This window comes from Coregonus lavaretus, assembly GCF_964263955.1.
Source record: "Coregonus lavaretus genome assembly, chromosome: 37".
Lineage (NCBI taxonomy): Eukaryota > Metazoa > Chordata > Actinopteri > Salmoniformes > Salmonidae > Coregonus > Coregonus lavaretus.
This window is the reverse complement of record NC_140024.1, coordinates 12,703,780-12,731,557: the sequence shown is the minus strand read 5'-3', so window position 1 is coordinate 12,731,557 and position 27,778 is coordinate 12,703,780. Positions and strand designations below refer to the sequence as shown.

At 42.4% G+C, this 27,778-nt stretch overlaps 1 protein-coding gene across 1 annotated transcript in view; it reads left to right on the top strand.

The window, feature by feature from the left end:
- LOC311111685 (myotubularin-related protein 13-like) overlaps positions 1 to 27,778 on the top strand; it is a 134,713-nt gene that overhangs the window by 36,960 nt on the left and 69,975 nt on the right. The window contains exon 3 of the mRNA XM_084154477.1: positions 27,011 to 27,148. Coding sequence (XP_084010603.1) covers positions 27,011 to 27,148 — 138 coding nt within the window. The remainder of the gene's footprint in view (positions 1 to 27,010; positions 27,149 to 27,778) is intronic.

Genomic DNA, 27,778 nt, shown 5'->3' with positions numbered 1-27,778 from the left:
AGTGTGACTGTTTGAGGTTGTGGACAGGTGTCTTTTATACTGATAACAAGTTCAAACAGGTGCCATTAATACAGGTAACGAGTGGAGGACAGAGGAGCCTCTTAAAGAAGAAGTTACAGGTCTGTGAGAGCCAGAAATCTTGCTTGTATGTAGGTGACCAAATACTTATTTTCCACCATAATTTGCAAATAAATTCATAAAAAATCCTACAATGTGATTTTCTGGATTTTTTTTCCTCAATTTGTCTGTCATAGTTGACGTGTACCTATGATGAAAATTACAGGCCTCTCTCATGGAATCAGCCTTTTTTCAAAGGAATTTCTTCTCCATTTTTTTTATTTACATTTTTCACTTCAGAATTGGAAACTTTGTGTTTGATTTAGGCTAGGCCTAGTCATGCAAACCTCATGTAACATTGACATTCCAGTCAGAAGAAGTAGACCTCACTCTGTATGCCTACAAGTCATTGTTGTTTTTTCTCTTGACATTAAAGTAGACATTACAATCCAGTCCTTTTTTGATGCAGTCAGGTGGATTCTTGGTAAACCCAGGCACATTCCTCCTGGCTGGGGAGATTTGGGAGCATTACTAAGATGCTCTCTAGTCTCTCAGTGCTAAGCTGAAGCTTGCTCCTGTACCAACTCCAGTCTTGTCTAGAGAAGGGCTTTGGATGTCAGAGTAGTCAAATAAAATAAAATAAAATGGTATTTGTCACATGCGCCGAATACAACAGGTGTAGACCCTACTGTGAAATGCTTACTTACAAGCCCTTAACCAACAATGCAGTTCAAGAAAGAGTTAAGAAAATATTTACAAAATAAACTTTGATTAATTGTTCAGCAGTCTTATGGCTTGGGGGCTAGAAGCTGTTAAGGAGCCTTTTGGTTTGTGACTTGGCGCTCCGGTACTGCTTGCCATGCAGTAGCAGAGAGAACAGTCTATGACTTGGGTGACTAGAGTCTTTGAAAAAATTTTGGGCCTTCCTCTGACACCGCCTAGTATATAGGTCCTGGATGGCAGGAAGCTTGGCCCCAGTGATGTACTGGGCTCTACCCTCTGTAGTGGCTTACAGTTAGATGCCGAGCAGTTGCAATACCAGGCGGTGATGCAACCGGTCAGGATGCTCTCTGGTGCAGCTGTATAATTTTTTGAGACTCTGGGGACCCATGCCAAGTCTTTTCAGTCTCCTGAGGGGGAAAAGGTGTTGTCGTGCCCTCTTCACGACTGTCTTGGTGTGTTTGGACCATAATAGTTTGTTGTTGATGTGGACACCAAGGAACTTAACTCTCGACCCGCTCCTCTACAGCCCCGTCGATGTTAATGGGGGCCTGTTCGGCCCGCCTTTTCCTGTAGTCCACGATCAGCTCCTTTGTCTTGCTCATATTGAGGGAGAGGTTGTTGTCCTGGCACCACACTGCCAGGTCTCTGACCTCCTCCCTATAGGCTGTCTCATCGTTGTTGGTGATCAGGCCTACCACTGTTGTGTCGTCAGCAAACGTAATGATTGTATTGGAGTCGTGTTTGGCCATGCAGTCGTGGGTGAACAGGGAGTACAGGAGGGCGACTAAGCACGCACCCCTGAGTCATGCATCACCACAGCTGTCTGAATTTGATAACACAGTCAGTCAGTCTCATCCAGGCCTTTCAAGAGGTCCAGTGAAATAGACCATGCCAGATCAGACCAGACCAGACGGGCAGGTGGAGGAGCCTGTGAGCAGCCAACCTGTTGCATAATCTAGGTCAATGTTGTTGAGAGTGGAGCCAATTTTTTCCCCAGTAGGAATGGGAAATATTTGTAAACCTCAGAAATTCCGTTAATGGTTAGATTTTCCTTTTCAAGGAAAAACATAGAGACCTGTATGGATGCAGCAATATATATTTTTGTTGTCACGCTTAAAGGTCATGAACAGTCAGTCATGTTTTTCATGAAATTGGATGATATTTGGATGAAACCAGATCAACGTATTATGACCAAAGTATGACAAATGACTGCTTGTACATTGAAAAAATGTTTTATCATAAAATAAATGGTCCCCTCCCCCATGTCCGACACTTGGATCCAGGAGGATGGATTATTAAGGGGAAAGGGTGACTCATTTAAATACACCAATGGTAACATGATATTCTCTTACCTAATTTAAATATGTACAGCCTTATAACCAACATCGGAGAAGGCGTGTTTGCGGAGAGGCGTGGTTTATATAGCTAGATAGCTACTCTACTGATGCCAACATTTGACTTGTAGGGTGTCGGCAAATATAATTAAGTTTACACTATTCATATATGGCAAAGATACTTATGTCTCCCCTTTCATCTGTGTCTGGTGTTAGCTAGTTACTGGCTAGCTAGGTCTTCAGTCAGCATGGAACAAAAGGGCGGGGGGTCGTTCAAAACTCTGACGCAGTTGTCATGTCAACACATCCATCAGTGCTGCTGTGAACCACATCACAGGAGACATGCCAAACAGGAGATCTATAAAATGTTCATTGATGCAATTTCAATGTTTGAGTTGCTTTGTGTATCGCCAAATTAGCTTGATGATTCTACTGCAACACTGCTCACTGCGTCAAAGTTTCTTGACACAGGGTAAGCCCACCAAAATCTAAGTTTATAAATTTTTAACATAAAATAAACTGCCCAAAACTGAAGTTTTATGCCTTTACTTACAACATTTTTTTATAAGACATACAAATATTTGTTAAAATATGTGAAAAGTCTAGCCTGGGCTTAATGTGTATCAAGTGTACCCTTTAAGCCCATTGGTGTTTCAAATAAAAATGTCAACATTTTCAAACTTTCTTATTTAAAATGTGATTATATTAATCTCCCATAAAGTTATTAAAATAAACTGATCATTGCTATTCATCATGAAAGTAGCACTTACAGTGCATTCGGAAAGTATTCAGACCCCTTGACCTTTTCCACATTCTGTTACATTACAGCCTTATTCTAAAATTGATTAAATTGTATTTTTTCCCTCATCAATCTACACACAATACCACATAATGACAAAGCAAAAACAGGTACATTCTTTGGTGCAAATTTATTAAAAATAAAAAACGGAAATATCAAATTTACATAAGTATTCAGACCCTTTGGGTATGACGCTACAAGCTTGGCACACCTGTATTTGGGGAGTTCCTCTCATTCTTCTCTGCAGATCCTCTCAAGCTGTGTCAGATTGGATGGGGAGCGTCGCTGCACAGCTATTTTCAGGTCTCTCCAGAGATGTTCGATCAGGTTCAAGTTCGGGCTCTGGCTGGGCCACTCATGGACATTCAGAGACTTGTCCCGAAGCCACTCCTGTGTTGTCTTGGCTGTGTGCTTAGGGTTGTTGTCCTGTTGTAAGGTGAACATTCGTCCCAGTCTGAGGTCTGGAGCAGGTTTTCATCAAGGATCTCTCTGTACTTTGCTCCGTTCATCTTTCCCTCAATCCTGACTAGTCTCCCAGTCGCTGCCGCTGAAAAACATCTCCACAGTATGATGCTGCCACCACCATGCATCACCGTAGGCATGGTATTGGCCAGGTGATGAGCGGTGCCTGGTTTCCTCCAGACGTGACGCTTGGCATTCAGGCCAAAGAGTTCAATCTTGGTTTCATCAGACCAGAGAATCTTGTTTCTCATGGTCTGATAGCCCTTTAGGAGCCTTTTGGCAAACTCCAAGCGGGCTGTCATGTGCCTTTTTACTGAGGAGTGGCTTCCATCTGGCCACTCTACCATAAAGGCCTGGTTGGTGGAGTGCTGCATAGATGTTGTCCTTCTGGAAGGTTCTCCCATCTCCACAGAGGAACTCTGGAGCTCTGTCAGAGTGACCATCGGGTTCTTGGTTACCTCCTTGACCAAGGCGCTTCTCCCCCGATTGCTCAGTTTGGCCGAGTGGCCAGCTCTAGGAAGAGTCTTTGTGGTTCCAGACTTCTTCCATTTAAGAATGATGGAGGCCACTGTGTTCTTGGGGACCTTCAACGCTGCAGAAATGTTTTGGTACCCTTCCCCAGATCTGTGCCTCGACACAATCCTGTCTCTGAGCTCTACGGACAATTCCTTCAACCTCATGGCTTGGTTTTTGCTCTGACATGCACTGTCAACTGTGGGACCTTATCTAGACAGGTGTGTGCCTTTCCAAATAATGTCCAATCAATTGAATTTACCACAGGTGGACTCCAATCAAGTTGTAGAAACATCTCAAGGATGATCAATGGAAAAAGGATGCACCTGAGCTCAATTTCGAGTCTCAAAGCAAAGTGTCTGAATGCTTATGTAAATAAGGGATTATTATATATTTTGTTATATGCAAACATTTCTAAAAACGTGTTTTCGCTTTGTCATGAGGTATTGTGAGTAGATTGATGAGGATGGTGCTTCAACAAAGTACTGAGTAAAGGGTCTGAAATACTTATGTAAATGTGATATTTCTGTTTTTTTATTTGCAAAAATTTATAAATTTATTTAACAGTAAAATAAGACAAAATTCATGAAATGTAAGCTGTGATAACTGAAATCTATTATTTGTTATACAATGGGTGAGTCTTATCCTGAATGCTGATTGGTTAAAACCGCATTCCAGCCAGTGTCTATTCCACAAGTTACCACCGGCTAAATCTATGACGGTAAAATGCCTATTTACTCTGTTCCATCTGACTGCGCAATCCACTGTCTCATCAGCCCAGCCAAGCAATTTATAAACTTGATCTCTACTATAAAAAGCATCTAGACATTATCTCACATTTCTTTTAGACTAACATTTAGTTTTCAACAGTGGAGATTTGTGTGGACCTTGCTGTCTGTCTCTCCGACATTTGCAACATTGTTTAAATATTCAAATTTGATCTCCAGCTGTCCCATAGTAAAGGAGTCGGGATGAGACAGACAGGCAGGCAGCGTTTCCTCAGCTAGTCGAAATCATGAATCGGCTGGCATCATTTTTATGGATATATACAAAGAAATGTCAATAGAAAACAGGTAAAACTAAATAAAGTGCAGCTAGTTTGCAGTCTTTCCAGCTTCAGTTTGAAGTGATTGTGCTCGCTGTGTTGTTGGCTAGCTCCTCTGAATAACAGACGATTATGCACATTTTCTATGCAAGGTGAAATCGTGCCTCATTAGCTCATTTGTTATGGATGTATCCAAATAAATGTCTCTAGAAAACAGCTTAAACAAATGCAGCTACTTTGCTGTTATTCTGGCTTTTTGACGTGACTGTAAATTAGCCGTAGTTGGCAAGCAAGGGATCGGGATGTTGCCAGCCAGTATGGCAATGGAACATTTACAACGAACGACTAGATATAGAACGAAAAGACTAAACGACTGGGTTGCGTCTCCGGCAACCGAACCGATAGAACGAACAACTAGCCGGCTTGGGTAGCAACCCTAGATTTGTGTCGGGACTATATCTTGTGGAAGGATGAAATAGTATGAATAAATTCATAAAAATAAAGTTTTTAATGAAAATATGTCAATCATTATTTGAATATGGTTGTGACCCGTTGTATAAAAGTGATAATACCCTCGAAGCCAGTGTTTGGAGGATATATTGGCACGGTTTGTCAGCACACAACTTCGTCTCAGGCCTAACAACACCCGTGTCAGTATATCCTCCAAACACCGGCTTCTCGGGCATTATCACTTAATTGTAGTTCACCAAGGTATGTTACTACTGTGAGACTGTAACATGCAGGCATGACTGCTAGCATGAAAAACTCATATTTTCAATTGGCAAGAAATGCTCATGAAATATGCTATAATGTGCATATATAAGCACATTCATCTCTTAATTTTAGATAAAGTATGATCACTTATCTGAAAAGGTGCTAAAAATATCAGAACAATTTGTTAATCTGACAGTAGCCTCAATACCAAAGTTAGTTTGCTGTTTTGAAATTTGCCACAGCTTTGAAATTGGCCACAAATAATTGTCTAACTTAATAAAACATCTGATTGGCTTAGAATAAAACAAATTATGGATATAACAACCAGATGAATTAGTTGAAACATTAAACAGCAGAAAATGTTAGTTTTTTTTATTTGAATCTAAAGGTGGAAGTGGGCTTAATGGGTACGTGGGCTTAATAGGTACGCTTACCCTAGGCATTTCAAAGAGCTATCAGTCAAGGTGAGCTCATTAATATAAGCTTCACGCCCACTCAGCCTGTCTTTTCAAACTTCCTGGTAGTTATCCATGAGTGAGAAAGTACTTTTTCTCAAATATTGAGCATTTCTATCCCCCAAAAATATATTATGGGTGATATTTTTGTCACTCAAAAGGCTATTTTACATGGGAATCAGAATGACTGTTCGGGACCTTTTTTTAAATTAAAAAAGTGCTTTTAATGAATGACAAATCTACTTGAATGCCATGAAGAGCTGCAGCGGAAGTCTGAGGGTCTCTGGCCAGTGTCCATGGTTTTAGGTGAACATTCCAGCGACCTTGTTTATGCATGGATATTTATGGGATTTTACGAAGGAGACACAAGCTCTTAGTGAAGAACAAATATACTTATTTTGAGGATGTTGTGCTGTGGGGCATTGTGTGGTCTTCCTGTGTGAGTCACTAGGTCCGCTCTGCTGGTGGCCATCATGGCTGTGCTGCTCTGTGAGTTATTGCACTAATGTATCACGCTGCAGAGCCATCTTCCCGCTCCGTCTCCTAGGGATCGATGAACTATGACAGCATCCTCACAGCATCATCCTCCAAACCCCTGTAGGGTGGTAGTTAAATATAGAAGCATTACCACTATTTCAGCCAAACATCACTCATGTCTACAGATGTCCTTGGACACCCATGTGTGCTTGGTTTCCAATATATGGCCCCTGAACTCTTCCATGTTGATTTGTGATGTTGTGGCATTTAGGAGGCATTGTGCGTGTGGAGGACCCCCAAGAGCAGCTTCAGTCATTGTGTCTGATGAAACTAAAGAGAAGATATACTGGCCCATATGTGACACATTAGATTGCATTACAATAAACAACTAAAAGCTGAGTAACCATGACCATTTATAACAGCCACATTTGGACTAATGCATGTCATGGTTTCTAAATTCTAAATTGTGTGCTTCCTCTAAAATTATATGTTCAAGACAATTAGAGGATTGGATGAAACCAATAGCATTAAAATGTTGTTGATGTATTTATTATTGCAAATGGAAAAAGTAGAGAGAAGTGAGGCAGCACGCAGCATGTAAGGGGGCCAGTCCTGGTGTCCCCACTGGGGTGTGACACACTTTGGTCAAAGGCCAAATGAATGGGATTCCAACTTTGAACTTTTAATGAAGATACACTGTAGTGTTTAACATACCCCACCAAGCAATTTGGCTCCAGTTTTAGCTGGTATGTAAATTGTTATTATTTGCAGATTTTCTCCACGCCATAAAAAAGAAAATGAGTCGTTTACTAACGCTTGGAATACATCTGTAGAATGAAAAAAAGCGGATGGGGCTGAGCACGAAAAGCATTTTGTGGTCAAAACAGGCCCCCAGCAAACTAAATAACCCCAGATGAAGAATGCACCAAGAAAAAGCGTTTACAACTCGAGCTCCGAAAATGTGTTTCTAATCTTTTCAGGCAAGTGACGAGTAGGCTATATATATGACCCAGCTCCACTTCTCTCATCTGCCAGGCTGGACTGCTCTGCTTATGCCTAGAGCCTGTGGTGTTACAGACAACTTCACTCAGGAAGGTGTGCCAAAATGTATGTTGTTGTCCCAAACACAGAGATTTGTTCACTACAGGCCACTTTTCACCTGTTGCAATATGCCTCTCCACACACGTGCTTACCTCTACTGTTGCATTGACTAGTGATTGATACAGATACATATCGCAATATTATTTTTGGATGATATTATATTTGACTATTGATTTTTGCTACTGTAGGTAGCGTTAGCTAGCGCTAGTCGGCTGTACCTACGCAAAACTTTTGGCCCAGCGTCGTCCAGGGTAGGGGAGGGAATGGCCGGCAGGGATGTAGCTCAGTTGATAGAGCATGGCGTTTGCAACGCCAGGGTTGTGGGTTCGATTCCCACGGGGGGCCAGTATAAAAAGATATGTATTCACTAACTGTAAGTCGCTCTGGATAAGAGCGTCTGCTAAATGACTCAAATGTAAAAATGTAAAATAATATCGTATCGTGAGGTCCCTGGAAATTCCCAGCCCTAGCATTGACCTCTTGATGTACAATAGGCTGGATGGATGGAGGCACAGGAAGAGGAGATGGTAAGGGGAAGTACAGACGGTCAGCATTAATTGGAGTGAAATGTCATAGATTCAGAAGAGTCCGGTCCATGTTGTGACATGGGGATAAAGATGCTACGGACACACAAGGACAAACTGTATCACATAAACAGGAGTGACATTTGGCCAGCTCACGTTCAGGATGGATACACCTCAACTCCGTGACCAGATACCAACCACAGCACCACTGACATGGATTACTGCATTCAGAAAGTCAAGGCTGATTCAATTTCCCTTGGTTCCAATGCATCCATTGAGAACCTATTATTCCCTATGAGGATTCATAAATTCTCTGTATGACATGATTTAAGTTAATTTCCTAGATTGCCTGAAATTGAATTTTCCCTACCCCTGTGAATGAGGGTGTTCGATATGGATAGTGTAGGTCTATCATTCACTTCACACATTTTTACTTTAATAATAATAATAATAATATGCCATTTAGCAGACACTTTTTTCCAAAGCGACTTACAGTCATGCGTGCATAAATTTTTTGTGTATGGGTGGTCCTTTCATGCACAAACTTCGACAACAAGAATCAATCCAAAGGTACTTTTGGCTAAGACTTAAGCTTAGACCCCCACATAGACGTTCTATGGTTTTCTTTTGAAACTAGGGGAATATATAGCCTACATATATACACCTGCTCTTTCCATGACACAGACTGACCAGGTGAATCCAGGTGAAAGCTATGATCCCTTATTGATGTTAATTCCACTTCAATCAGTGTAGATGAAGGGGAGGAGACTGGTTAAAGAAGGATTTAGACATGGATTGAGACATGGATTGTGGATGTGTACCATTGAGGGTGAATAGGCAAGTGCCTTTGAACAGGTTATGGTATTAGGTGCCAGGTGCCGTGTATATTCTGCTCTGGCTGCTCCAACATCAGTCTGGTTAAGGAATTGCTCTCTGATGATGATGCCAAAGGAAAGGCCTAATCACAAATTGTGACGTACAAGTGTTTGACTTTTACCTCCCTCCAGCCATCTTTATTTCTGCCTTCAGGGGTAATGGAATCAATGTGCTGAAATAATTTCAGCGTGTTGTGATGGTTATCGTGAGTGTTTTCTGTTTGTATTGGAATCGGATACTTCCAGCGCCTCAATCTCTCCATTTTTTAAATTTACTACCATCAAGTCCACAACGAGGAAATGAAACATGTGCCACACAAATGCCAGAGAAAAGATCGGAATGACTTTGATGTTTATTACTCAATTGTTGAGTATGCTAATTTAATTACATGGACCCTTTGTATAATGCTTTGATGAAAGTTAATTGCAGGCCCATATCCATTCACATCCGTCTTATAGTATTTTAAATCTGATACAAGTTTGTTATTTCAGCTATTTGTGGTCATTGAGTGATTCTTAAACAACCCCCAACATATATACCCCCCTCCCCTTCTGTTTGTTTCTCTCTCTGTCACTTATGTACCCACGACACTGTTAACTTGTATGTTGCTGAGCTCTAGGCAAAACACTGGGCGAGAGGTCACTCACATTCCAGAGAGCATTCAACACTGTATGTCAGGGTCCCTTAATTACTAGGCGCAATTTGTCTTGTCTCCTCTGATGGTAGATAAAGGAAGGTGTGTGTGTGTGTGTGTGTGTGTGTGTGTGTCATATTGCTTCTAAAAGGTTGGAGGTCTATTAAAGAAGAGGCTTTCATACAGTACAATGTGCACTTCAACCAGTCTCATTGAGGTTGAAAGGGCGACATTGTAGCATACCAGCTAACCAAAAAAGGTCTCAGTAGAACCATGTGCCACTCTCAAGGACTCTGGTGACGTCGGTTGGTAAAGTCCATCTGTGTAAAGCTGCAAACTCCACAATACCATTGACCTTTCTTAGCCCAATAAATGAAGCAGGCGGCACATTATCAAAGGGTCTGCTAAAAGCCCTGGCTTCCCAACACATCCCACACTTGGACACCTCACAACCATCACGCATTCTCCCTCTTTGACTCAGTCTTCATTTTGTTTTGGTTGAGTTTTAAGACCACACTCCTCACCTCATGCGACGTGGAGGATGAGGCAGGTACCTGCAGAGCATTTGTTTGCAGTGACGTAACTGTACACTGCTGAAAATGTCACTGCTAGACTGCAGTTGTTGTGGTCTGGCTGTGGGCGAGATGCTGACCAAGCAAACAATGGGAGTCCTGTCCAGCCCTGTCCGACTGACTCCCATGCTCCTGTCAGACTAAGCTGCTTCTCTGTGGTGTCTCTGGCATACTCCGCCAGGCTTCTCCTCTGCTTTACTCTCCTGCCGTTTACTCAGATATGGAACCTGGAGGTGTTGTTAGATTTATAGATCCACTTAGTGGATGTTTAGAGCTCCTCTCATTCCTCAGGATTCCAGCTAGTCTCTCACTGGACTCTCACCTAAAACACTACCCCATTACTTAAATCTCCACATTGACATTTTCTCTTTTATGATGCTTGCTATCTCAATCAGAATGGAGAGAATCAACAGTGCTTTCTCTGGACGCTGTAATAAGCAGTCCCTCCAGGATTTCGTGGGGATTTATTGTGATATTTGCAGGCAAAAATGCTTGATTTTGCTGCGGCAATTCTGACATTTGGCATGGCAATATACAATGATTTTGTCCAATTTGTGTTGTTTTACAGGGTCAGCCATAGTAGTACGGGGCCCCTGGAGCAAATTAGGGTTAAATACCTTGTTCAAGGGCACATTGACAGATTTTTCACCTTGCCAGCTCGGGTATTCGAACCAGTGACCTTTTGGCTACTGGCCCAACGCTCAAACCTCTAGGCTACCAGCCGCCCAGATGTACCATATGATTGAACCACATTATGCGGTAAAGGTGCAGTGATTGGTTGAAATTGATGATGGGTCAGTTTATGTGATAATATTGCAATGATTTGACTGTTTTATGAGGAAAAAGTGTGGTGATTGCATAATATGCAAGGAATAATTGATTTTACAAAAAAATTAATGACTGCAGAATCAAGGAATCCTGGAGGGACTGAATAAGACTTGGTGAGCTTTTAGTTAATGCCTCTTGATTTATAGAAGTTGGATGCCTGTCAAAAATGGAGTGTGGACAGCATGGTAATGTTTGTCTGTCTCCCAGTTGTTCAGTGTTTTTCTAAAATGATTGTGAGGATATAGTGTGCCTGATATTTGGTCAGGTGCTGGGGGTATGAACTTATTTTTGGGTTGGGTTCAGCTCTAGTACCTCACTACACAGCTGTAAGGCAAGCCAATTGTGAAATTATGGAAAAGCGCTTTTAGCCCAAATCATCGCAGTGCATTTGTTTCTTCTCAAATTAGGGATATGACATGTTATACAACAGCCTTGATCTGTTTGACGTATTATTAAGTTCAAGTAGCCTTGCGATTTGGGAGCCTGTCATTGCAGGAATGCAAGGTAAGAGTAATGTTCCTTCAACACCAAAAAGATTGATAACACATTTTTCAAATGTTCTTGGATTCTTTCACTTCTGGACCAAAGAGATCAGGCTGTGATTTCCTTGGTGTTATTATTTTGGACCCCTTACCTCAAAAGCTGTGAGTAGGTGGTCAATGGTGGAGGCATTTGAAGGTTACATTTTATTTTGGGCTCTTTGAAGGCTTAGATACCACCCTTCACTTAAAGGAGACAGGCATTTCTATCAAAGTACCCAGGAGCACAAACGTGAAGTTCATAGGAGCATATCAAATTGGGTGTCAAATGAAAGCTAAGGGTCTATATTTTTGGGGAAATTAAGGTATAGATACATTTTTCAACCATTTTCCATCTTAAAAATTGGACATAAGTAAAGGCTTTGATTTCTGGATAAACAGATGGAAAAGGGGTCTTTAAACATCTAACAGAAAAAGTCTTAATGTATCAGAAATGCATAAAAACACAATAACGTTGATGTAAAGACCACTGCCAACTAATGTTAACACATATATTTCGTTTTGGAGAAATTGTTTCCCTTCTGTAAGTTTATGAGAAAAAAAAAGAACATATCTTTAAGATATTTTCAAATTTGTAATGGTAGACCAATTAGTTATAGTGGTTTTACTGATATCAATTTTGTTTATGAATTATTAAGTGATTAAAACTTGTAATGCCAAATTGGTAACAATTACAAAAAAATCTAGCGGATTTACTGCAACTGAATTGGCTACAGTGAGAAATCATAATAGTCACAAAACACAGTTGGGTCACCTGCCACTGTCCTCCCTTCCACTGGTATACTGTTATGTTCAGCTCATACCTGTTTTCTTTGTCTTTCTGTTGTCTGGTGGTCAAACCAAGAGTGTTGAAACAGTCTGGACAACCCCTCTCTCTCGCTCTCTCTGCCTCTCTCTCTCACTCACTATTTAATGTCACCTCTCTTAGCTCTTACTGACACCTTCCCATGACTGACACCTTCCCATGAGCCCCCTCTCTTTCCATTTACGGCATCATTTCAATCATATAAATATAATTAATAGAATGGACCTATCCCTTCAGACCACTGCAATTTAGCTGGTACACCATTTGAAATTTAAAGTGAATTGTTATTTTAACTTCTAATTACTACCACAATGATAGCTGCCACTCCACCCACCGTCGAATGTCAGCAAAAATGGTCAATTCTATTATCTATATTTCTATGGTTTCCATAGGTTTCCTATGGAGGATTGACAGTATAATTTAAAATAACATATTCCCATTCAAGTCAACATTCTCTGATGTGTGGACCGCCAACCATCTTTGTGGTACCATTTGAAAGTACCCCTCGTGCATTTTACCAATAACCCTATGGTCTCATGAGTCTTCTCAAGGTACCCGCTGTGGATAGGCCAAGTACCCCCCAGGGGTCCTAGTACACCTGGTTGGGAACCACTGGTCAAAGCCACAACATATGCGAATATGAAGAAACCCCCCCGGATTTTATGCATTTTTAGCATTAGTATTTTTATTAAGCTCCCCATCAGCTGTTACCAAAGCAGCAGTTACCCTTCCTGGGGTCCAGAAAAGATCATTGATGTTTAAGGTAAAAAAATGACATTTTTATTCAAAGAAAAAAGAAATAGTTTGTCAACCCTGTTTGTAAGCTTTTAAATGATATCAATCTCAACCGTTTATCTTTTCCAATGCGAAATAGGTCAACTTTGAGCACATTTATCTCTTGAATGTTTTGGCATTCAGTTCCAAAAAGTAACTTTCTGAGCACTTCTACAATGGGCAGATATGGTAGGTTTGGTTCAAATCCAACTGGGTGCTGTCAAAAAGTGATTGAATTCAAATGTATTTACCCTATGAAGTCATTCACACGTGTAATATACTACTGAGATGGTATTCAAAAAAATTATTGTTACATCTAACATGTCCAAGCAGGAATGCATGATTCAAAATATTTTCATATGCAACCTAATCCAGTGATTGTTATGCATTTTGGGTTGACAATTAGGCTGTTTTTGTTATATTTTACTGTCAAAATAGTGCTCCAGAATTTTCAGATTATTTTATTCAATAGAGATGAATTTGCCTTAATCTTTGTGTACTAATATATAAAGGCCTAATTCAATTGGTGCTAATTCACCACCTGAGGAACTGGAAACTCAAACCACATTTGCTAAATCACTCTAAAAACTCTAAAACTCTCCTTTCTTGAATATGGACAACTAGTTGCTTCCAAAGTCATTTTCCCCCTGTAATTTCATTTTGAAATGTTATACATCACGAGGGGGGGGAGAGAGTGTGAGAGGCTCGCTCATTACTGCTGCCAGCCCCAGCGAAACAGGCAGGCACAGCGGCATGGCAGACACTTTTATTACAGGAGGATAATGCACTTTACTGTTTGACAAATTCATGGTTTTATCCGCCCCGAAAATAGGAAGTTTTATAGGGATGGGCGAAAACATTTATACAGTCACATATCCCTATATTATTTTGGACGATATTATGTCAAAACTTTTGACTCTACTTTGACTTTGCTAGGTAGCGTCAGCTAGCACTAGTCGGCTGTACCTGCGTCTATAGCTTTTTCTCCATCTTCTTTAAAAAAATGTTTTTAGCACTTTTATTTCCATGACTGATCAAAACTAATTTTCTCATGCTCTCTCTTGTCACTCTGCAGAAGACATAGAGTGAGCAATATGTTTGGAACATCAAATCGCAATAAAATCGAAGTATCGAATCGTTAGAATTGCAATACATATCATATCGTGATAATATCGTATCGTAAGGTCCCTGGCAATTCCCATCCCTAATGTTTTGATCGAGGTGACCAGGTAGAATGTGCAGCTCACACCAGTGTGACCAATTAAACATTTTCTTGCACAGCCAAGTCAAAGGGTCGCAGTCTGGAGCCCTGCAAATGGGAAATCTGTGAAATTGAAGCGCCAAGTCCCAGTCAGCTGTCCCCCACTGGGTTAAGGGGAATCTGATTCCTGTCAAAGTAGCAGCACTATACATCCTGAGGTCTACATCTTGGTCAACTTTGCATTTGTTATACTGTTCCAATGATCATGAGGCCTTACCTGGAAATCCCTTGTCAGTATGTTTAACCATATCCTAGTACCCTGATGGATATCATTTGATCCCGAGGACATTCTCCTCATGGTTGGCTTCTATGTCAGCCCCACACTTTTCACATCTTTTCTGCCTCTACGTGCTAGGAATGTAGCACACCCACTAGCAGCTCTGTAAGAGGGGAGTGTGTTTGTGTATAGGGTCCACTGTACTCTGTCTCGTGCCACAAACACAGAACAGAGGACAGCTGTATTTCTTGAAGATAAAAACCTGAAACCACCCTAAATGAACATTGCTGTAAGTACAGCGATGTCTTGTCAAGGAAATAAAACATAGTTTGATCTTAGACATTTGTCTCTATCTGATGTTCTCTGTTTGGTCTCTTGTTCAGGTTGTTTATTTTAAACATGTAACAACGGTGACACTGAAGTCTTGGCTGAAGATGTACAGTTGAAGTCGGAAGTTTACATACACCTTAGCCAAATACATTTAAACTCAGTTTTTCACAACTCCTGACATTTAATCCTAGTAAAAATTCCCTGTCTTAGGTCAGTTAGGATCACCACTTTATTTTAATGTCAGAATAATAATAGAGAGTGATTTATTACAGCTTTTATTTATTTCATCACATTCCCAGTGGGTCAAAAGTTTACATACAGTCAATTAGTATTTGGTAGAATTGCCTTTTAAATTGTTTAACTTGGGTCAAACGTTTCGGGTAGCCTTCCACAAGCTTCCCACAATAAGTTGGGTGAATTTTGGCCCATTCCTCCTGACAGAGCTGGTGTAACTGAGTCAGATTTGTAGGTCTCCTTGCTCGCACATGCATTTTCAGTTCTGCCCACAAATGTTCTATAGGATTGAAGTCAGGGCTTTGTGATGGCCACTCCAATACCTTGACTTTGTTGTCCTTAAGCCATTTTGCCACAACTTTGGAAGTATGCTTGGGGTCATTGTCCATTTGGAAGACCCATTTGCGACCAAGCTTTAACTTCCTGACTGATGTCTTGAGATGTTGCTTCAATATATCCACATAATTTTCCTTCCTCATGATAACATCTATTTTGGGAAGTGCACCAGTTTTACTGTGGATATAGATAATTTTGTACCTGTTTCCTCCAGCATCTTCACAAGGTCCTTTGCTGTTGTTCTGGGATTGATTTGCACTTTTCGCACCAAAGTACGTTCATCTCTAGGAGACAGAACGCATCTCCTTCCTGAGCAGTATGACGGCTGCGTGGTCTCATGGTGTTTATACTTGCGTACTATTGTTTGTACAGATGAACGTGGTACCTTCAGGTGTTTGGAAATTGCTCCCAAGGATTAACCAGATTTGTGGAGGTCTACAATTTTTTTTCTGAGGTCTTGGCTGATTTCTTTGGATTTTCCCATGATGTCAAGCAAAGAGGCACTGAGTTTGAAGGTAGGCCTTGAAATACATCCACAGGTACACCTCCAATTGACACAAATGATGTCAATTAGCCTATCAGAAGCTTCTAAAGCATGACATAATTTTCTTGAATTTTCCAAGCTGTTTAAAGGCACCGTCAACTTAGTGTATGTAAACTTCTGACCCACTGGAATTTTGATACGGTGAATTATAAGTGAAACAATCTGTCTTTAAACAATTGTTGGATAAAATTACTTGTGTCATGCACAAAGTAGATGTCCTAACCAACTTGCCAAAACTATAGTTTGTTAACAAGACATTTGTGGAGTGGTTGAAAAACAAGTTTTAATGACTCCAACCTAAGTGTATGTAAACTTCCGACTTCAACTCTAGTTTTCAGTGGAGAATTTGCACAGGACCAAGGGGATATGCTTTTCTAAAATGGCAAGATAGCCTCATTACGTATTAAGCAAGAAGTAAAGATGTTTTCTCTATTCTTTTGTCTGGTGTCACTTTAATTTGTGAAAGTCCAATAGCCTATTTATTTTCATTTTAATTTTTCAGCATTTTAATGGCAGATCTTGTGCTAGCAATGAATTGGTATAACCGTTTTTTTCAACTATTTGCATAGCCTAATCCATAGCGGCAATCTTTAGTTTGCCTGATGAGGGTTTGTGGGGTCTCTCTGTGCAGACTTGCCTACTTTCCTCTTTCCCCACCTGGCTGCATGGGGAATTAATGAATTATGATGCAGGTTATGTTTGCAGCTAACACACTTGTTTGCCTCAATACTATAGAGAGATTGATAGAACTGTTGCCCCCTGGAATGATTACCAGGCCTCGTGCTGCTTGATAAATCTGCCCCCTGAGTTTAAATCAAAGCGGAATTTATAGTGTACACAAGAGCTGAATTAATCTGGTCATGACTGTAAAACAAAAGTTGTGACATTCTTTGATGTCACCAATGGCAAAACAGTTTTAATCTTCCTCTGCTTGTTTTGTTTTTACAAAACTGTGTACATATGAAACAAAAAATTCCTCCTTGGGGCCTGACTTCCTCTAATGAAGGAATTTGACCAGACTTGACCAGATTGTAAACGTTTGTTTCATTTCTCTTGTCCAGAACTCTGTTTTCTCCCCCCCAAATCCCTGTTGTAATGGGGAATGTGGCACGTACTTCCGGGAAGGATGCTGGAGTTATTCAGACTGTGTATACTGTTGGTGGGCAGTGGATGGGACAGTGACTAAGGTTAGCATATCTATGCGCTAGTGGATTGATCTTGACTGGGGGGGGGGGGTGTATTGAGGGAGTGGGGGGGGGGGGGCATCTCTGGGTGTTATTGTTTCAGGGTGTCAGGATCTGAAACAGCATGCTTACACTATCTGGTTCAGACTAGGAAGCTTGCCACATGTCACAGTCTTGCTGTCTCCTCCTGGCCAGTCCAGAGACCCAGGGAGAGGTGCTGGGCTGGCTAGTTACATCACCAGGCTGAGTGACCAAAGCTGGCATGTCGCGCGGCACGTCGTTCCTGTAATGCTTGTCAAACTAAATACAACAGTGCATTCCAGATACAGGATGTCTTCCAACTCGGTGATAATAGAATCATGTGTTTGTCAGGAAGATGTTCATGAGTAATCAATGCTTTGGCTGCCAGCTAATCAAAACCCCCCAGGAAATTGCACTGGCAGTGGGCTGGAATGCATGGCAGCCCTGTCCAGGATGAAAACCACAGTGAGCTCATCAGGAAATGTGAATACTCAAGTTCCATGGAGCTAATCTGTTGGAGTCGTACAGTAATCTGAGACTTCCTTTATTCTGGGAGCACATAGTTATGTTACACAGTTTAGCAGAACTAACCCCTCTATTGTAGTAATTAGAAGCGCTATAGCGCACACACACACCAAAAAACACTTATTTCCTTGTTTTCCAGAAAACTGAAATATACTCACAAGGGCTACATTCCAGCTCCACTGAATCAAAACAAGCCATTGAGCGGTGAGACCGTCCATGGTCCACCTCTCCGTCCGGCTTGGGCTTGGAGCTGGAACTGGAACTCGAAAATGAGTGGATAGGAGCCAGGAGTGGAGCCAGCCACAGCTTTTGGCCCAGGAGCGCAGCTCAAAAGCCACATAGCATCCTGTGGCCTTCCGCTTCCTCACTGCACAGCTCCATGGTGGCTCTCCCCTGCCAGCCACCGCCTCTGTTTACGTGGAGCAGTGGAAATGTGCTGACTGCAAGACCAAAATGCCTGCGGACATACCTGAGATTCCTTGCAGTGCTAAGAGATGTCCTCATTTGTCTGGAATGTCCGTTCTCTTGACATGACCCACCTGTAAATCATGGTGTCTTGTCCTACACCTTCTCTGTCTGCCTCCATTCAGTATGAGAGGTCCACAGGTGAAACCACAACACCCATACATTTTACTCAAACCATTCCCCTTGTCACAAGAGCTTCTTCACAGATGCCATAGTTGGGTTAAGTTCACCAGTGGCTCTGCAGAAGAGACATATGTTTCACATTTTTCAGCCCAGTTTCGAGCTCCCTGTTGTCATAGCAGAAGCAGTCCACACTTACCTAGTGATTGAGGGCAGGGCGGGGCAGGAGACATATTCGAGCTGGATTGATCCTGAGGATAGACCAATGCTGATCAATGACAACTGCTTTAGCATGAGGTGCTAACCCCAGCTCTTGTGCCTAGCCAGCGAACAGTGCTATAAGATGGACAGCTATATATGCTGTATTGTTGACTTATCTGAATTGCTGTGTTTAAGAACAGCATGTCATGACAGTCATGTATTGCCATTAAAATGAAGAATGAAACGGCACCAGTCCTTGACCCTGTCTGTGAGGCCGTTTCTCTCCTATGCCAGGTCAGTGATCTCCCACAGCCCTCATCCTGTGTGGCGGGCAGAGGGCAGTACAGTAGACCCAGAGCTCTGGAGAGGCAGTCAGCTGAAAAAAAGGCCAGCGTTCCCTGTGCAATGCACTGCCATTGTGTTAGTGTGAATAGTGCCACTGGAAAAACACAACATCAGGGATATAGCATAACACACACTCACTTTCGACTTCCTGGTCTGGGGTAGTACCACAACAGTAGAAAGTGCTACTGGTCCTCAGGAGGGGTATATAACTCTGTGAGCCAATCATATGAAGTTTGGGGGGCCTCACTGTTTTTTCAGGTGAAAAACTAAAGCGGAGGTATAAAAACAGGCAGAAAAAAGGCCACGGTTGGAGGGTGACTCAGTGAGAGTGATAGGGAGAGAGGAGTGGGCCTTGCAGGAAGCACCTGTCTCATGGCCATTATCACAGGGCTACCAGGCAGGGGCTCCACAGGCTGACGCAGAAGCACATTGTGTTTCTCTACGGCCCAGGACAAAGCTGTTTACCCTCTGCTGTCCCCTCATCAAACACACTGCACTCTTCAAATAGGCCAACCTGTTGTTGTTGTTGCTGTTATTTTTGTATTTTCTTTGCTTCGCACAGCTGCGTAGAATACTGTTTTACTTACTGTAAACAGCACTGCACACTCTAACTATATAATGATGAGTAAATTGTTCATGTGCAGTAATGCTCTTGAAAGTTAACTATACATGTTACATAAATGTGCTTGTCATGAATGTGTTATTCAGTGTGTTACAAACCAATGAATGGGGGCCTCTCACAGGCTGTACAGTAAGCACAGGTCAGATAGCAGGGTACAGCACTCCACCTGCAGGCCTGCACTATCCACGGGGTGTGGGAGAGTGTGAGGATGCAGCACAATAATGGAGGCAGAGTAACGTCAGGTTTGGATTAAGATGGAAAAGCCAGGCTGTGCTCATATCCCGCCATCGGCAGCCTCTGGAAAATCCATGGAGTTTTCTTGGACTGTGGAGGGGGATTTCTGCACTGAAGAGCATCCATCCCTGCTTTTAAAACAAAGCGTTGTCTCTAAACTTAGACTCCATCCGCTTGTAGTCCTACCCTTTTGCCCAGGAAACACATGTTTGAAAGATCTTACTAAGGCGACCTTAGTTAACTAAGTTTATTAACCCACCTAACCTACTTTTCCTAAAACGAAACTATTATAGTCCATATCTGGTCACTAACATTCACCCCTTATGGTTTGGGACACCCTTGAGTGTAGTGAATAGCATATGTGACCGACCGCCTTGATTCGGTCTTATGTAGCAACATTTGAATTTTATTTTTATTTTTACATTGGATAAAAGCGGAGACACAGAGCTACAAAATGGTATATCATACACTGCATTTGAGGAACAATGGGAAAGTAATTCTGCTTAGAAAGTTGATAAACTTGTAACCTCACCTGATCCAAGCGTTCTGTACTAACAACAGCAGTCAAGCATCCAAGCTAACTGGCTAACTTGCTAGCTACTTCCAGACACAAATGAGAGAACAGCTCACTGACCATTACTTGCCCTAGCAGAGCTGGTTAGGCTGTTTTCATGTTATCCAGAGTGTTGGTGACTAACTATGCAGCTGGCAACAATTTAATTACGCTTTTTTGCCGATGTTTACTGACACCGGCCATATTCAACGTGTGTTGAGCGTTTGTAAATTCATCAGTTATTCTGCACTCTGGCACACTCAGACGAGACTGCTCTGTAATCGGAGTAGATGGCCAGACTGAATATACGAACGCAGTCGAAATGGTTACTTGCATATTGGAGTCTTTTGTTAAGACATGTAGCTAGGTAAACAATGAACCATAATCCCAACTCATGACGTTACAACCCTGCATGAATCTGCAGGTAGCTAACCAACCAGGTTCAATGTTAGCTAGCTAACATTAGGCTATAACTAGCAAAGCAAATGGCTCTGAGATACGAATAATAAGATCATACACGTAACGTTAACTAGCGAGCCAGCCAGCCAACGTTAGCTAGCTAACAGTACACTTTAACTTGAAATGAAACCACTTTCTGTCAATATTAGAAACGTGTAATATCTGAAAATGTAGCTAGCTAGACTATCTTACCCGTATACATCATGGATGGATGCGTCTCCCTGTCACGGATGCCATAGTTGCCCTTAGTTTGAAGATGTAATCCGGAGATGGGTGTTTTCTCCATCTCCTTAGCTATCATACTCTAATTCCACTGATTTCAAAACTCGGTCCTCCAAAAAGTGGAGAGCAACACTTATGCAGTTTTCATTAAAAAAAGCCGCGTTAGACAGGATTACCTACACATACTGACCAGCTCAAACAGACAGAAGCGTGCTATATGGCAGACCAATCCAAACAGATCTCTCGGCATGTCCAGCCCACTCATTATCTCAGCCAATCATGGCTAGCGGGAAGGTTACTAGGCTCGTAATTTAACCATTTTATTCGTATTTACAGATGGCATACAAGTTTGTTATTAAGGCACATGAAGGTTCACATGTTCCAGAAAGCATTACTGCCAAAAACGCATTTTGATTAAAAAAAAAAGTTTACATTCAAACGACTCTCCTGTGAAGTAGTGACCCGCAACATACGCCTAGTTTCCTGAAACGAGTCACATATGAGTGCTCAAGGCAGGGTTTGAGAGGTTGCAGTGATTGTAGCAGAATTAATATGAAATGGAACTGACAGTAGATTGGTTTAAGAGAAGGAATGCCTAATTCTCCAAAGACTCCTTTTTCTATTTGCATTTTCATGCATCTCGTATTGAAATAAGTTGCATGTGGTGAACCAGCCGTATGTTTTTAATTTGTTGTGTTTTAAAATAAATCCAAAGTATTCACCCCCAAGTGAAGAAATCTTCCCAAGAGACTTTGAATGTGATGAACTCGGCAGAGCTGTCGGTATTCTACTCGCTAAACTATGTATGGCTTAAGTTTATTTTCAAATTATGCTAGCACAACAAATTACATTTCCCCCCCATTTCTCCCCCCCCCTCTATTAGAAATGATGGCCATATGAGTTATGGACCCTGAAATTCTCCACGCTGTTCGCGTTGCACTTTTAGACATGGACTTCCTAGCCTATTACTCTCTTTCCCCATCTTCCTGGCCTAAGCTATCTGTTGAATTATTGCGGTCCTTTATGACCAGCTAAAAATATCCATCTCTAAAATGAACCATATGTTCCGGGTTGCATAACAGATCACAGGGAACCACAGCGCTGTGGGGACAGAGGGAAATAAGGATGGATGTGAGATGCCAGTTGTGGGCAGTCGCCTGCTGTGTGATGCAGCTCTCCGGTCAGACCCGTTGGCCTACAGTACATCACAGGGCTGCCTCGCTCTACTTTCCACTTTGCACTTTGGTACCTGTGGTTTGAAGCTGTCTAGCTTTGTTTAGTTTTCTTGTTTGTGTCGCGCTGACCCTGAAGATGTTCTCAGGAAGTGTTGTGTGTGTGTGTGTGCCTCCTGTTTGCTGTGCTTCCTCCTGGCCTCTTATGAATATAGCCTCCATCTCTGCTCAGCTCAAGACTTCCTACCACGTGGCTGCTCTGTGTGGCCGCTGGGGAAACTGAAATAGCCCTGGCTCATGTTTGAGTTCAGCTCTGTCCACTGTCCTGTCCGTCCTCCAGAGTTGATAAAGCAGCAGAGCTCTAGGCCAGCCAGGCTGCAGCCCGGTAATGACCCACTCACCCCCGGCCAACCCCCTGTCACCTCAGACACCACTTTCCTACAAGTCATTGTCTTGTCTTTTTGAGAAACAGGCCCTCGAAGTGAAGCGGGAAGAGATAGAGGAGGTTAAGATGGAACGGGAAGATAGAGAGGGAAGGAGCAAAAGAGAGGAGCGTACACAACACAACACAACACATCTGTTGCCGTGTTTTTGTCCTGACCACAAAGTCTTGGCAATCACTTTGCTTTTAGACTGTGTCAGCACTTCACTGGCATCGGTTGGATGCACTTTGTTTTGGAAACGTGTTTTGTGCTCATGCAGCGTGCAGTAATACTGTTACTACTTTGAGTAGGCCCGTCTGAATGGGATGCTGTCCTTCATAACAAATACCTTGTTGCCTTGCAACCTTTCCACGGTGCATGATTCACCTACCTAGTCAGCCACTCTTGTTGGATAATAGAACTTCATGTGTTTGGTCAACAAAGTATCCTCAAAGGCTTGAATTCAGACAAAGTCGGATGCTCTTGTGTATTATTCTCAGTCATCAGAACCCACCAGGTAAACTTGGGTTAAATCTACTGCGACAGAGAGAATGTGGTGTTGGAGAGATTCCACTCCAGGGATGCTCTTCATTCCTGTCGGAGGAGTTGGGAAAGTATTTTCCCATCAACTTGTCCTTTTTCCAGTTCCAGACTTCCTTCTCTTTCACCCAGTTCAGTCTTGCATCACATTTGTTAATGCGCAGAAGGGAGGAGACATCTACATTTTATTACCGTACAGGGGAACTCAAGAATGCTTTGATATTTGTTTGTTTGGCTATGTCATTTTGGAACTGATCAACTTAGGAAATCTAACTATGAAACCAGTATTTTTTTCTAGGAATTTGAGGTGTGGAGAGCTGGAGATGTCATGTACCATTTCATACCATGTCATAGGCCTATATTAACTCCATTCCTCATTTTTCAACTGTAGCAACACTAGTAAAGGTTGCATCAGATTTCTTTCAAGGGGTGTCTCCTTGTAAAGACTGACCAGTGTGTGTGTGCCTGACTGACTGTCTTGAGTTTCAGCCCCAGTGCCCGCAGCATAGCTGTTTGTTTGTCCCCTGTGCAGTTATTACAACGGCATACAGTACATTTTCACAGTATTAGAATACACCCCTGACCACACACTAGGGTTCAATTGGGTGGGACTGGTCCCCATGCTTTACTGTGCCGATTCTTAGCAGGTCAAGCTGCAGATCTAGTGTCGCTATCTGAAAGGGTGGAGGGTGGACTAGGGGGGAGCCATGCCGCACAGTGCCACATGATGCGGAGGGCTCAATGTGCAAATGGACAAAGATCCCAGAGTCGGTTAGCCAATGAGTTCCATTGTCACTTGACTGTGGTCTAATTTGAGACCAGGGACTGTCCTTGCCATGACTCAGCTTGTGTGTGTGTGTGTGTGTGTGTGTGTGTGTGTGTGTGTGTGTGTGTACGTGTCTGTACACCATGCATATATATAGGCTATGTGGGTGTGTACGTGTAGTCGTGTACGTTTACACCATGCGTATGTGTGTTTATTCTTGCACTGTATGTTTCTAGACAAGCCATGCACCTGTTGCACTGCAGTGAACATATTTTGCTTGATCTCTCCAAACAGTCTGCTGGTACTGTGTGTGTCAGTCACAGCTGGCGGCAGGCAGGGCCTCCCTGGAGCTGCTACCTGGAGTGGTGCCTAGAATCACTGCTCTGCTCCCTCTCAGTCACTCTGTGTGTGTGTGTGTGTGTGTGTGTGTGTGTGTGTGTGTGTGTGTGTGTGTGTGTGTGTGTGTGTCTGTGTGTGTCTGTGTGTGTGTGTGTGTCTGTGTGTGTCTGTGTGTGTCTGTGTGTGTCTGTCTGTCTGTCTGTCTGTTAGGCGTACTCACACAGCAGGAATGACTACACATGTTCAAGGCATGCTTGGATGCACTTCTTCTTACTATAGAATGATTCTTCTTACTATAGAATGATTCTTCTTACTATAGAATGATTCTTCTTACTATAGAATGATTCTTCTTACTATAGACCGCTACTGGTCCTGGGACTTCTTTTTTTTGTCTCTTTTATGCAAGTCATCCTCCTCCCTGTCCTCTGGTTAATATAATATACAGTGCCATTAAGCAGGTGTTTTTATCCAAAGCGACTTAGTCAAGCGTGCGTACGTTTTACCTATGGATGGTCCCGGAAATCGAACCCACTACCCTCTGTCCTCATCTACTCTGCTTTTTCTTCAATTTTCCCTCTCTCCTTCTCTCTCCTCATTCCACCTCTCTCCACCCATATGACTGGTGCTGATATTAGTGTCTCAGGTCTTGTCAGTCAACTCTTACTCAGTCTGTTTTTCCCTATTCAGACTCCCTAGTAAGTCTAGCTACTTGAGAATAAGCTAATATTTACAGAGAGAAAATCCTTCAAAACATGATTGCCTTCCAGTCAGTCACTGGCATGCGAAGAGGGATAGGATATCTCCTTTGGTGTTAGATAGTAGTCTGGCTGTTATTCAGCCCACTAAAGGCACTGGGCACGTGGAGGGGAGGGAGAAATAAACTGTGGACCCAATGAAGTGTCTTTGAACCCAGTCCAGAGCCTCTCCTCAGACCTCCGGATAGTGTGAGCATAACAGCTTTGCAGAAGATGACCATTGATATAATTGAAACAAAACAAGACCCCCTTCATCCTCCTACACACACACACACACGTCTGCTTCCATTCACCATTTTATCGTATCTCAGCACATCTCCCTAGGTATGTGGTCCGAAAGCCGTTTATCTCCTTTCCGACAGTGATTAATGACATATACTTTGAATATTTTTGGATGTGTTCACAGTTATCTGCAATTGTCCTTGGATCCTGTCTGGGCCCTAGCCCAGTATGTATGACACTCCCCCACAATGCAGCTTTTCCAGATTTCCTGCTGTCTATTGTGTCTATTGGAGGATGGTGGCATCCTGGTTCAAGCCCCCGGGCTAACCAAGCACAGCTCCCTCTCTCTCTTCCTCTCTCTCTTCCTCTCTCTCTCTCTCTTTTGCTCGCTCTCTTCCTCTCTGTCTCATCCTGTCTTATGCCACCCACCCACCTTCTCTTTTCATTTTATTTTCTCTCCCTCCATCCATCTATCCATCCTCTCATCCCCCCTGCTCCTCTCTCCTCTCCCTCCGTCAGTCCAATGTTCTCCCAGTGAAACACCTGAGGAGCAGTCTAAATACTGTCCCACAGCCAGGCCAGCCTCCAGCACAAACACACAATATTTACTCACTCTGTCTGGCTGCCTGCCTCTCACATGCTGCTCTCGACACTCCATCCTCATCATTTCTCTGTTTTTCTCCTAGGCCTGTATGCTTTTTATCCTCACACATCTCTCTCTTTTCTAGCCTTTTGCACTCCTCTTCTTTCAACCTTCCCATCCTCCCTTCTCTCCCTCTCCTCTCTCCATCCTTTGCGTCCCCTCTTCCTTCTCTTGCTCACCAGTACTTCATGTTCCCATTAGATTGCATATATATTCTGGTGTGTCGTTTCTAATGTTTATAAATCAAGTTGAGATGGTTCAGGAATAGAGTAAAAGTTAAAACAACATGAGCCCTAACTGATACGTTTTATCCTAGAAAAAGGAAGAAGTGGTGCATTCTTTTATGACATGGGGTTTTATGTCAATTAGTCATTATTATCTTGTTTATTTTTTAATGATAACATGGGATTTCCTGCTTGAACAACCAGAGTTGGCCTAAATATGCACTATTACATTCTTCATGTTAATCCCAGTGTTATCCAATACAATCCGACTTTTGTCATGTTGAGCCTATCCTAAACTTTTGCTTATCGAACTGAGCACATAGCAGCCTACTGTTTCACAGTAAAAGTCAGCACTTTTGGTTTCAGTACCTTTTCTCATCATTTTCTTTGTGCCTAGAACAAGGCTGATATCAAACGGTCATGGTTGGTGGGCACCTCTGACGAGCAGTGTGGAACGTGAACCAGTGCCATTTCCCTCTCTGTAATGAGAGGATGCAGTAGTGGTACTAATGCACTGAAACAGGACATCCTGTGCATCCTCTCCACAATGGCGTCAATGGCCCCCTAACTAACGTAATACCTCTCCAGTCACACTGAAGAGTTACCAGCAGCGGATCTCCTGGGGACACGGGCTAGAATAAGGGCTCCGCTCTCAACACAACAACACTGGCTTCCAGTAACCATTCTGGAAAGGCCACAGGGTGTCCTGTACTCTGCCTGTTCCATTTAATCTGTACCCTGAGGGGAGAGTGTGTTCCTGATTAGTTCCAGTACAGGTGCTCATGTATAATGGTGTGTTATACTTTGTGTGTTTTTTTTCAGTTCTGCCAGCCAGGAGGATGGAGGGTGTCCCAAGAGAGGAAAGCTCCCACCTTCTTCACGGTGGTGTTGACGGACATCGACTCAGACAGACACTACTGCTCCTGCCTCACCTTCTATGAGGCAGAGGTCAACCTGCAGGTGAGATGGCTTGTTGTACTCCTCAACCCCAACCCCCCTACATGCATATTTTAGTGTTATAGCCAAAGCCACTTACAAGGGCATTATGTAAAATATTATATAAAATCTAATGTATATCTGTAACAGCGTACCCATAATTGCCCTATTCAAAGCAATCAGTTATACGTATGTTTTGACATTTGGTGGTTTTTCATGCCTGTAAACACTACATACGACTACATGTCCTGCAGTTCCTGGGTTTAGGATCTCTGTCATAAGGGCAACATACACTACCAGTCAAAAGGTTTAGAACACCTACTCATTCAAGGGTTTTTCTTTAGTTTTTACTAGTTTCTACATTGTAGAATAGTACTGAAGACATCAAAACAATGAAATAACACATATGGAATCATGTAGTAACCTAAAAAGTGTTAAACAAATCAAAACATATTTGAGATTCTACAAATAGCCACCTTGACGACAGCTTTGCACACTCTTGGCATTCTCTCAACCAGCTTCATGAGGTAGTCACCTTGAATGCATTTCAATTAACAGGTGTGCCTTCTTAAAAGTTCATTTGTGGAATTTCTTTCCTCTTTAATGTGTTTGAGCCAATCAGTTGTGTTGTGACAAGGTAAGGGGGGTATACAG